Below are 11,235 nucleotides of genomic sequence, written 5' to 3' on the forward strand. Positions count from 1 at the left end.
GAGATGACCCCTGCCACCCTGGCCTGAGTGGGAGAGTCTGGAGCTGTCTGGTGGGGCTTCTGGGGGCAGGCAGGCACCGGCCTACCTCTGCTCACTGTCACCACTCTTGATTCTGCAGTTCCCACTGATGCCCTGGCCAACAAGCTGTTTGGTGCTCCCGAGCCTTCCGCTATCGCCCGCTCTCTACCAACCACTGTCCCAGAGTCGCCAAACTACCGCAATGCCAGGACCCCCCGCACACCCCGGACACCGCAGCTCAAAGATTCAAGCCAGACGTCACGGTTTTATCCAGTGGTGAAGGAAGGTCGAACCCTGGATGCTAAGGTGAGGTGTTGATGCTAAGCCGCTAAGTCTTGGGCTCACTTGACGGCCTTCCAGGGCTCCGCTTCTTCCCTTGTCTTGAGCTAAGAAAGTACCGCATCCCCCCGCCCTACCCCTCCCTGCTCCGGATTAGGCTAGTGGGCCCACTGGGATTGAGTGGCTCCATCTGCAGTGTGGAATGGGGTCTGGGAGTGGTGGCCCAAGCAGCCATGATAAGATCTAAGGAGAACTGACAGGTCCTTGAGCAGATCACATCACCCACAAGCCTCAGTTTTGTCACCTGTCAAGTAGGTGTGCCAGCTCCTCCTTACAGCTGTGGACAGCGCATGAGACTAGATATGAAAATGCTTTGTAAATTGTGAGATAACTCAGACTTTGGGAGGGTATCGTAATCTTACAAATACTTGATGCTTCTCAGAGTCATATGAGTATGACTGTATATTAACAAATCCCATACTGACCTTTGCAGACGCCTCGGAAAAGGAAGACAAGACACAGCTCGAACCCACCTTTGGAGAGTCACGTGGGCTGGGTGATGGATTCCCGCGAGCATAGGCCCCGGACTGCTTCCATCAGGTGTGGGCTGTGGGAAAGGGGGTCAGGCTGACTGCAGGGAGGGCAGCAGAGCTGTGACAGTGATGAGACCAAGACCTCTGGGGCCCTCATCCAAATCCAAAAAACCGGTAGTCTAGAGAGCTTAATCCAGATCCTGGGAAGAGGAAGGCTGCTTTCTGAAGTATGGTGGCTGCATGGCATTCTCATGGGAGGTTTGCTCAGTTGATTTCAGACATGCATATTTGCTGCCTCCCTCTGGATAGCTCGGGAGTTAAATAAAAGTACAGCTGTGTCTGCTGGATACAGCTTCTGGGGGTAGGGCCTGGATTCCTTTTTATTCTCAGGAAAATGACCCCAGTGTTCTGAATTCCAGAGCAGGTTTGGGAGCCATTGACCTATGCACTCTTATTTATTCCCTGCAAAGATAGATGGTGGTTTTGCAAAAAATATGGATGGGTTAACCCATTTCAGCTTGTTAAGGAAAGTTAAATGTTAACATGGGATAAATAAATAGCTAAAAGCTCAGGTTTGGTCATTGTACAGATCTGAGATGTTAAATATTAGCTCTGTGACAGGGCAAGACTCCCAGTCTCTGTAAGCCCCAATGTCCTCACTGTTAAAAAAACATCCAAAGGTTGGTTGAGTAAGTGAGACCCATGGATATAATAAGTGAGATCCATGCATATAGTTAATGAAGGGTCTAGTACAGTAGCTGGGCCTGTCTGTTACACTGAGAGGCTGGATGTTGAAGGCTGGAAGGCACCAGAGGGACCCCTGCTGTCTGATGGTTGGCTGCTCTAGGGAACCTGGTGACACTCTGTTTCATGGTCTCTGCAGCTCCAGCCCCTCAGAAGGCACGCCTGCAGTTGGCAGCTATGGCTGTACCCCTCAGTCGCTGCCCAAGTTCCAACATCCTTCCCACGAGCTGCTCAAGGAAAACGGCTTCACACAACACGTCTACCACAAGTATCGTAGGCGCTGCCTTAATGGTAAGAAGCACAGAGGGAGAGGGTGGAGCTTCCTGGGCCACTACTGAGATCCAGAGTAAGGGCTAGTGGAGCAGGTGACTGTTCTCTCTAGCCTCAGAGCAAGAAGTGACATAACATTATAGCAGGAAGGACTGAAGTTAGTTTTAGAATATAGGAGGCAAAGAGGATCTGGTGCTTAGAATATTCCTGTTCCTTGATTTTTCTCTATTGATCTTAAAAAAAAAAAAAATCCAGGAGTTTTCTTTCCTGTTTCTGATGAAACCATCAATGTTACAAACAAATATGCATGAGACAGCATATATTCTCCAGAAAGATGATGACCTGTGGACCAAATCCAGCCAGCAACCTGTCTTTGTACTGCCCTAGAGCTAAGAACAGTTTTTGTTTTAACATTTTTAAGTAGGGGTGGGGAGGGTGAGACTTTATGACAGAGACCGTATGTGACCTGCAAAGCCTAAAATATTTACTCTCTAGCCCCTTACAGAAAAAAAGATGGCTAACCCCTACTCTAGATGAGAATGTAAGGAGAGAACCTCTCTAGACACTCACATGTTTCCTTTTATCACAAAAGGAGATAACCTTTTAACTGTAGGCTTTTCTTAGGTTGTCTCTAAAGATGCTCATAGCCATGCGCACTTAGAGTTACTGGTCACTCAGCCTCCTTTTATTCAACAAAACATGGCTGCTCAATGCTTGATTCGTTAACCTTCCGTCTTCATGTTGTATGTGTGTGTAATAACAGCTTTAGTGTAAATACAGTTCACACTATATGATTCACCTGTTTGAAGTGTACAAACTCACTGGCTTTTAATATATTTGAGTTGTGCATCCATCACCAGAATCCATTTTAGAACATTTTGGTTACCTTAGAAGTAAGCCCTGTGCCCCTTACTAGTCATTCCCCCTCCCTCCACCTCCCCAACTCTTCCCAGACCTACACAACCACCAATCTGCTCGCTCTCTATGGATTTGACTTCATAAACATGGACTCATGACACGTGATCCTTTGTGACTGGCTTCTTTCCTTTAGTGTATAATTTCAAGGTTCATTTATGTTGTACCATGTATCAGTACTTAATGCCTTTTTATTATCAAACAACATTCCACTTTGTTTATCCATTCATCAGTTGGTGGACAAAATTTCTGCTTTGTCTTTTCATGAGTAGTGCTACTTTGAACATTCCTGTACATGTTTTTGTGTGGACATAGGTTTTCATTTATCTTGAGTGGAACCGTGTAATTCCCGGGTCATATAATAGGGTAGTTTTTGTAACCTTTTGAGGAATTGCTGCAAGACTGTTTTCCTAAGTAGCGGCATCATTTTATATTACTCACAGCAGTGTATGAGGGTTCTGATTGCTCCATATCCTCCTGACACTTACTAAGGTCTTCCTTTTGAGTATAGCCATCCTAGTGGGTGTGTAATGATATTCTGTAATGGTTTTGATTTTATTTGATATGGTTTTGATAGCTAATATTGTTGAGCATTTTTTCATATGCTTAATGGCCATTTGTATATCTTCTTTGGAGAAATGTCCATTCATATCCTTTGTCTGTTTTTTAACAATTATTTGTCTTTGTTATTAAGTTGTAATTAGTTTTTATTCTAAATATAAGTCCCTTATCAGATAATATAATTTGCAAATATTTTTCCCATCTTGTGGATTGCCTTTCCACCTTGTTTGTTGATCATGTCCTTTGAAATACAAAGGTTCTTAATTTTTAAATGATACCAGATTTTTAAAATTTTATCTGTTTGTTCTTTGGTGTTGTGTGTGTGTGTATATATATTTTAAAATTTTTAATTGGAAGATAATTGCTTTACAATATTGTGTTGGTTTCTGCCATACATCAACATGAATCAGCCATAAGTATGTATGTGTCTCTTCCCTCTTGAACTGCCCTCGCACGTATGATTTTTAGTTAATATTGTAGGACTCCTAAAATAATCGGTAACAATGATATGATGAATATAATTTGTTGAGTGCATGGATTGCTTATTTGTGCTTTTCCTGGCTCTAACTACACTGAGAGCAGTGATACTTGAGGTGGAGAGGTAGACCAGGATGTCCGCTTCAGTGGCAGATGCCACCTACTTTTGGGGGTGCTCAGGCCCCGTGCCCAGCAGCAGGGCCTGCTGCAGAGTAGTTAGTCCTCAGTGGATACTTCCCCGGAGACTTAACAGTGATGAGCAAAGGAACTGGGAGGAGAAAGGACTGATGTCTTTGAGCCACAGGATCATTTGTCCCCCACAGCACAGGCAGCCTGGCTCTAAATCATATCTTTCCTCCCCAATCAGAGCGAAAACGCTTGGGCATTGGCCAGTCTCAGGAGATGAACACTCTCTTCCGCTTCTGGTCCTTCTTCCTCCGAGATCACTTCAACAAAAAGATGTATGAGGAATTCAAGCAGTTGGCTCTGGAGGATGCCAAAGAAGGCTACAGGTGAGTAAGATTGGGGTGAAGACTCTGGTGTTTGAGAGATGGTGAGAGGGTATCTTTGTTGGATCTGCTTCCAGAACGGTGATAGGAAATCCATTGTGTATATATTTTGTGTACTTTATTTTAAAAAATTAGTACTTTTAAATAATATATTCAAAATTCAAAGAAGTCGTAAGGTTATATATAGCGAGAAGTCTTCCTCATCCTAGTTTTTTGGCCGTCTAGTTCCTTTCCCCACAGGCAGCCAGTATTGTTAGAATCTTGTGAGTTCTCTCTAAAAATACTTGGCTTATGTAAGCAAGGACAGACCTGTGTAGTCTTCCCCCCCACACACACACTTCCTTTGTTTATAGAAAAGATGGCCTCTATTGGGTAATATTTTGCACCTTGCTTTTTTAATTAATGTTGTATTTTAGAGATCATTCCATATCCATATATAAATAACTTTGTTGTTGTTGTTGTTGTTTTTTTATGGCTTATGTGGTCTTACTGTATAGATGTACCATAATTTAGTCTCCTATTAATAGATACTTCAGTTACTTTTAATATTTTGCTATTAAAAAAAAACAAACTAGAGGGACACTTTTCCCAAGTAAAATCTTTTCTCTGTGAACAATTTGAAAAGGACAAATGTTTAAAGAAGCTGGGGGAAAACATTCTTCAGTCCAGAGACAACCAGTGTTAATGTTCTGCCATATTTATGAATTCAGGTCATAAAAGAGTGCTTTTTTTAATACGTTCTTCATCATTTATAAGCATGAGCATTTAAGTATCCATCAGTGTATACTTAAATTATAATTTTAAATAGATTGTATTATTCTGTTGTACAGTTATCATGATTTTTCTTAATCACTCTTCTAAGACTTAAGTTTTTCAAAAGAATGCTGCTATGAACAATTTTGGTACATCTATAAAATCTAAATCTACATTTCTGGTCATTTCCCTGTATACGTTGCTAGAATTGAAATTTCTGATTCCGGTGAGTGAATAGATGATCTAATTGCCATGGTCAAATGGCTTTGCAGAGAGCTCATGCTGGCGATTGACAAAATTTGCTTAGGGGACAGACAACAAATAGCTTAGGTTTGTGGAACATAAAGTCTCTTGTTACAACTCCTGTCTGCTCTAGCAGCAGAAAGTAACCAGTGATAACTTCATAGGCAGATGGGTGTAGGCAGAAGGCTGTTGTTCATTTGGCCCAAGTTTGCTGACCCTTGGTGAACGTTTAATGCTGGACTCATTTAGACTAGCATTAAATGCCAGCCTTCCCAGAGAACACTTAGCATTTTCTCAGTAATCCATGTATTTTAAATGGTTTCATAGATCTGTCATCCAGATACATTTCCTATTTACAGACAAAGAAACTGTCCTGATTTCACTGACTTGTGTTCTCCTACAGATATGGTTTGGAGTGCCTTTTTCGATACTACAGTTATGGCCTGGAAAAGAAGTTCCGGCTGGACATATTTAAGGACTTTCAGGAGGAAACCGTGAAGGACTACGAAGCAGGTAAGAGTCGGAGTTGGGACTCTGTGAGCCCTGGTCATCTATCTGTCTTCTTGGCCCCTGGGCTTGTCTGTATCACATCACATCCCCTTCTCCTGAGCCTCTCTATTCTTAACTTCTCAGCGGCCAAGCTTCTTTCTACCTCTCTATTTCCCTGCAGGTCAGCTATATGGGCTAGAAAAGTTCTGGGCCTTCTTGAAATATTCCAAAGCCAAAAATTTGGACATTGACCCCAAACTTCAAGAATACCTCGGCAAATTCCGACGTCTCGAAGACTTCCGAGTGGATGTGAGTGGATGTCTCTCATCTTTCCCACCCTGATTGTCTTAGAAGGAAAACTGAACCAGAGATCTGGATACCTGGGTTTTGATCCCAGCTGGGCCACTAGCCCAGGGACCCTTCTTGTCCCTTTTGGGCCTTAAGTTTCTTAAAGAGAAGGTATGAGAAGTGGGCAGTGGAGGCTCATTGGGGGGTTTGTGATCACTCCCCACTCCCTTTCCCATAGTGGATGTGGCTGAACCATTGTAATGCCCCTTCTGTCTTACCTCCATCCCTCTTGGCTGCTGTGCCCTATTTAGAGGTGATCAGGACGAGTACCCTAGGTAAATGTTCTTATTCTTTCTGGGAGAGGTCAGTTCCAGCCCTAAAACTTGATAAAGTATGTCTAGTTCTTCCCTGCTCCTCCCACTTCTTCTTGGCACAGTGACTCAACAGTGACATCCAGTGGTGGTCAAAGTTATGACTACTGGTTCCTCTTCTGTCCTGAGTGTATCAGGGATTCCAGAGATAAGTAAAACTTTTTCCTTCAAAGTGTTTATAGTGTAGTAGGGATATGCCAGTCGTGTTACTCCCTTGAAACCTTTTAGCAAAAGGGCAAATAGAAGTAAGTAATAGTCCTCACATACATTAAAAAATTTGACTTTATTGTGTGTCAGACACTATGCTTTAACCTTTTTAAACCTTTATAAAGTGAAGCAGGCAGGGTTCTTGTTGTCATGCCTATAGCAGTGGATGATCAGGAGCCCATGGCCAGCCAGTGAGATAGTGGCAGTACTGCTTAGGTGTCCTGACGAAAAGTTAGGCCCGTTTTCTTCCATCCTTAAGGACTTCCTCCTTTGGGGGCTGGAGCGGGGGGAGGGTGCAGAGGGTGCATGTGCAGAGAATAGGGAGACCTGTTGGGAGCAGAGCAGAAAGGGCTCAGCTTTGGCTCCCAGAAAGGGGAGAGGTGACCTTGGGGTTACAGGACCTCTGGCAGTGGTGAGGCTAGACTGGATCCCAGTCTGACTCTTAATCAGTGTCCTTTTTAGGGCCATGAGGCAGTCCCCAGGGCCTTCTGAATGGAGGCATGTCAGTGGATTGCATGCCACATTCCATGTACTGTCTCCTGAGCAGCCGCCACTTCCCAGAAGGGGAGCAGAAAGATGTATGGATAAGGCCTGGGCTTCAGTGCTGAATAGGCCTGTTTCAGATTTTGTCTTTACCCATTAAAAGTTCTGGACCCCTTGGCAGCAAATTATTTTTCTGTGCTTCGCTGTCCTCATCTATGAAATTAGATGGTCATGTCTACATCAAAGGGTGGTGTAGACCCCATGAGTAAATGTGCATAAATCAGCACAAGGTTTGGCATCTTGGCGTGGAGATGTGCTTAATAAAACTAGTGACTAGTTTTTAGGGTTAAAAACCTATTTATTATCTACACTGGGAGGTAGGAAGTAGGGGGTTTCTGAATAGCCCTGGCAAGGGCGGGGTTGTGGGTAGTGCTCCCTAATCACTGTGACTCCCGCCTTGTTACAGCCCCCCATGGGTGAGGAGGGCAACCACAAGCGACACCCAGTGGCGGCAGGAGGTGGCAGCGGCGAGGGCAGGAAACGGTGCCCCTCCCAGTCTTCCAGCAGACCCACCAGCCAGCCCCCCACACCACCCACTGGCCAGCCCGTCCGGGAAGATGCCAAATGGACAAGCCAGCACTCGGATGCACAGACTTTGGGAAAGTGAAAAGCCCTTTAGCCCTGGGGTTTTGGGGGGAGAAGGGATGGAGAGGGTAGGTGAGCGTCTGTTGGGGTGCCCAGTCCCAGGAGAGGGGACAGAGAAGGGACAGGCCTGTAGTCATTAAGATGGGCCTTCGTGCTGAGTAGCAATGTGTATACCATTTGGGCTATCAGAGGTACCCCTGGGCAGGAGCCTCCACACACCCCCTTCCCTCTTCTCTTTCCATGACTCTTCTTCACATCCTAGCTTCTTCTAAGGGGGGGAGGGCAAGGGGGGAAATTTTTATATATATATATATATATATATATATCAAGTTTTAAATTATTGATAGTTCGTCTGGATTACCAAAATCACTCTGCAGCCCTGCCCGCGGCTGGTAGGCCGCAACCCTGGTCCCCATCCACAGCTGCCTCCTGCTCCCCCTCAAGCCAACTATGCAGCCCACAAAAAGGCCCTGTGGGCCCCATTGCCCAGCACTGTTTCATAAAAGGCTCTGGCAGCGTCCCTGGGCCCTACAAGCACCAGCCCCTTGATCATCTGGGGCTTGCCATCGCCATGTTCTCTCCCTGCTGTCCCCATTACACCCTTCTGCCATCTTCTGGGAGGAGGAAACCAAAGGATCTAGAAGTGGGGGTGAGGGAAGGTTTCAGCCTCTCTACATCCCCCTCTCCCCATGCCCCTTACTCCAGCCCAGAGAGACGCTGCTCATACCAGAAAAGACTATTGAAAGATGATTTATTTTATTTTTCTCTGACCTTTCCATCCTTGGGGAAATGAAAAGAAAAAAAAAAAAAAAAAAGACAAAATCGACCATAAAAGACCAAAAAAAAACCATCAGAAAACCCCCACCTAATCCACAGAAAGTGATGTCTTTCCCCTACTCTTGGGATTTTTTTTGTTTTGTTCTTGGAAATAGTATTTTTTTAAAAGTTGCCTTATTGTGGAGTGGGAATCTGAAATACCCAAATGCCTGTTTTCCTCCGTGGAGTCAACTTGAAGAGCTCGCACCTTCTCTGGATGTGCCTGGGCTGGATTGGTTAGAATCTGTCTCTTGACTGAGTTGCATGTACAGCACCTCCTGCCTGTAGGCAAGAGAGTTGGGAGTGGCTCAGATGAGAGCCGTGCCCAAATATTCCCGCTGTCGCGTCATTTGAGGCTGACACCCTGTGTCCACACGCTGCTGCCACCGTCGTGTCCTCGCTCTGCTTGCTGTTCCTTTCGCCAGGCTCCGTCCTGCCGTGACGCCCTTCATCCTGCCTTCGGAACCCCAAGGCCAAGTTTGCTTCAGATTGTTGGAGGACAGCACTGGCCTGGATCTGGGGCACACTTGTCCTCAGCCTGACCGTCTTCCCCCACCTCAGAGGGGAAGGGTGAACACTTGGCAGCTGAGGCTTGGAAACATTGCTTGCGTTCCCTCGATCGATCTCTGAGACCTCTAGGAGGCTTTGTCTCTTAAAAGGTGGAGAAGGATGCTGTTCTCCTCCCGTGGGCCGGGTGGGTTTGTCCATCTTGCATCACCCCTCTGCAAGCCATCTCTGCCCACCTTCCAGTTGACCCTGCCTAGGAACCAAGTGATGAGGAGGCTTTGAGGGTATGGGTAATCCTGCCAGTTGGAGAAGCCCCATGGCCGGAAGGTATATGTGGACATAGAGTATGCCTATCTTCACTTCTCCAGCCACTGACTGACTGTCTCGGGCTGTGGATGATTAGTGCAATGGCCGGTCTCCTGGCAGCTGCAGCTAGGGACGGTGACCCATGACTGGCCTTCATAGACTGGACTGGGGGCTGGGCGTGGGCATGATGACACACTCACCCCGAGGTGGTGGTGGTCATGCGCTCTCACTCTCAGCTCTCTTCAACTGCTTCCTCTGTTGGGCCCCAAATTTGGGAGTAGAGGCCAGCATCTCAGGCTGGCAAGGGCTTGTCTTCTGTCTTGGGCACCTCACTGCTGTGCCACCCCGCCCACCCCAGCCTCCACCCTCCCATTATGGGGAAGCCTATCTCCATCCCTCTGAGCTGGTTGCTTAGAAGGCCAAGATGAGTGTCTGCTCTGTGCTCTGACAGTGGAGTCTGGGCCTCTCCCTTCCCAGCCCGGTGCCTGCCCCATGATGTACCACACACCGGACACCTGGACCCCCTCCTTCCCTTAATTGCCCCTTTTCCTTCGGGTTGCTCGGCCCTGTACTGCTTCCAGCACCATAGTAACCTCAGTGTGTGTTCTCTGCTGGGTTTGGGGTCACAAGGAAGCCTTGAGAGTGTGGGCTGTTGTCTAGAGTTTACTCCCAGGCCAGGGGCCTGCCATCCTCTCCCTGACCCTCCCCACAGACACCCCAGAAAGAAGAAGCCCCTTTGGGGTAGGGAGGTGAGGACTTCATCTCAATACAGGCTGGGGAGGAGGGGGGGGGGTGCTTTTTTTCTTCCTTTTTTTTTTGTGTGACATGTTTGGAGTTAATGTTGCAAAGAGTAGTTTACATCTTCACTTTCTGAAGACACTTGAATTTAGGACCGATGTATCTGTGACAAGCATGCAAGAAGTGGCAAAGGACATCAGGGCTTGCCACTTCACACCCACCATCCTCCATGGGGATCCAAGATCTGAGACAGAAGCGACAGCCTGCCCCAATCCTTCCATTCATCCGGTACCTTTCCAAGATGGGTCCACGCCAACATGACCTTTGGGCCTCAGACATCAGAAGGTCTGTGTACCTCAGCTCTGCTCAGGGGCAGGTTTCTCCCACTGTCTCCTGAACCTGGGAGGAAAAGCACTCTAGGTAGTGCCTGACGCTGCCGCAGCCTGGACCCCTTGGGCTCAGAGCCCAGCGAGGAGCCCCCATGTCAAAGTTGTTATGTTTTTGTTCTGTTCTATTGTAGTTCTTTCCCCTTTCCTGGTGATTGATTTTACAAAAGAAAGCTGCTCAGAAAGCCCTGGCAGTGGGAGGAGGGGCAAAGAAGACAACTAATTAGGGAGGGTGGGCTGGTTTTTTGCCAAAAGCCTGGGTAGAGTGGTCTGGATCACCCTCCCGAATGGGACCCCCCAAGTATCTCGTGTGTGAGGGTCCCAGGATTTGTCCCAGCCCCACCCTCTCCTTCAGCCACATTGATGGCAGAGGCAGAGAAGATCAGAACATGCAGCCCATTCTGACTGGAGAGGAAAACTTGTCATCTGGCTTTGCGGAGAAGGTTCCACCTTATGCTCATAGTACATTATCTTTACCATGTGCTAGGATATCACATTTACAAGGAAAAAAATGTAAAATACTTGAATGAGCTTGTATTATAACATTAATATTATTGAGAGTATCTGCTTTTCAGGCTGAAGTGATTCATTCATTATTCTAGTCCTGCTTTAGTCGTTTGTAATTTGTGGTAATTATGCTTTTCTTTTTAATACAAAAAAAATGTATAAAAATAAAAACTTGAAAAGGCAAAAAAAA

The 11,235-nt window shown here is 46.3% G+C and overlaps 1 protein-coding gene across 5 annotated transcripts in view; it reads left to right on the top strand.

The window, feature by feature from the left end:
* LARP1 (La ribonucleoprotein 1, translational regulator) overlaps positions 1-11,235 on the top strand; it is an 89,697-nt gene extending 78,462 nt beyond the window's left edge. For all 5 annotated transcript variants that reach the window (XM_042250665.2, XM_027970440.2, XM_027970441.2 and 2 more), the window contains exons 13-19: positions 119-324; positions 791-897; positions 1,714-1,865; positions 4,165-4,309; positions 5,706-5,815; positions 5,973-6,100; positions 7,607-11,235. In XM_042250665.2, the coding sequence (XP_042106599.1) occupies positions 119-324; positions 791-897; positions 1,714-1,865; positions 4,165-4,309; positions 5,706-5,815; positions 5,973-6,100; positions 7,607-7,807 (1,049 nt within the window). In that variant the 3' untranslated portion in view covers positions 7,808-11,235. The remainder of the gene's footprint in view (positions 1-118; positions 325-790; positions 898-1,713; positions 1,866-4,164; positions 4,310-5,705; positions 5,816-5,972; positions 6,101-7,606) is intronic.

Source organism: Ovis aries, chromosome 5 (genome assembly GCF_016772045.2).
Source record: "Ovis aries strain OAR_USU_Benz2616 breed Rambouillet chromosome 5, ARS-UI_Ramb_v3.0, whole genome shotgun sequence".
Lineage (NCBI taxonomy): Eukaryota > Metazoa > Chordata > Mammalia > Artiodactyla > Bovidae > Ovis > Ovis aries.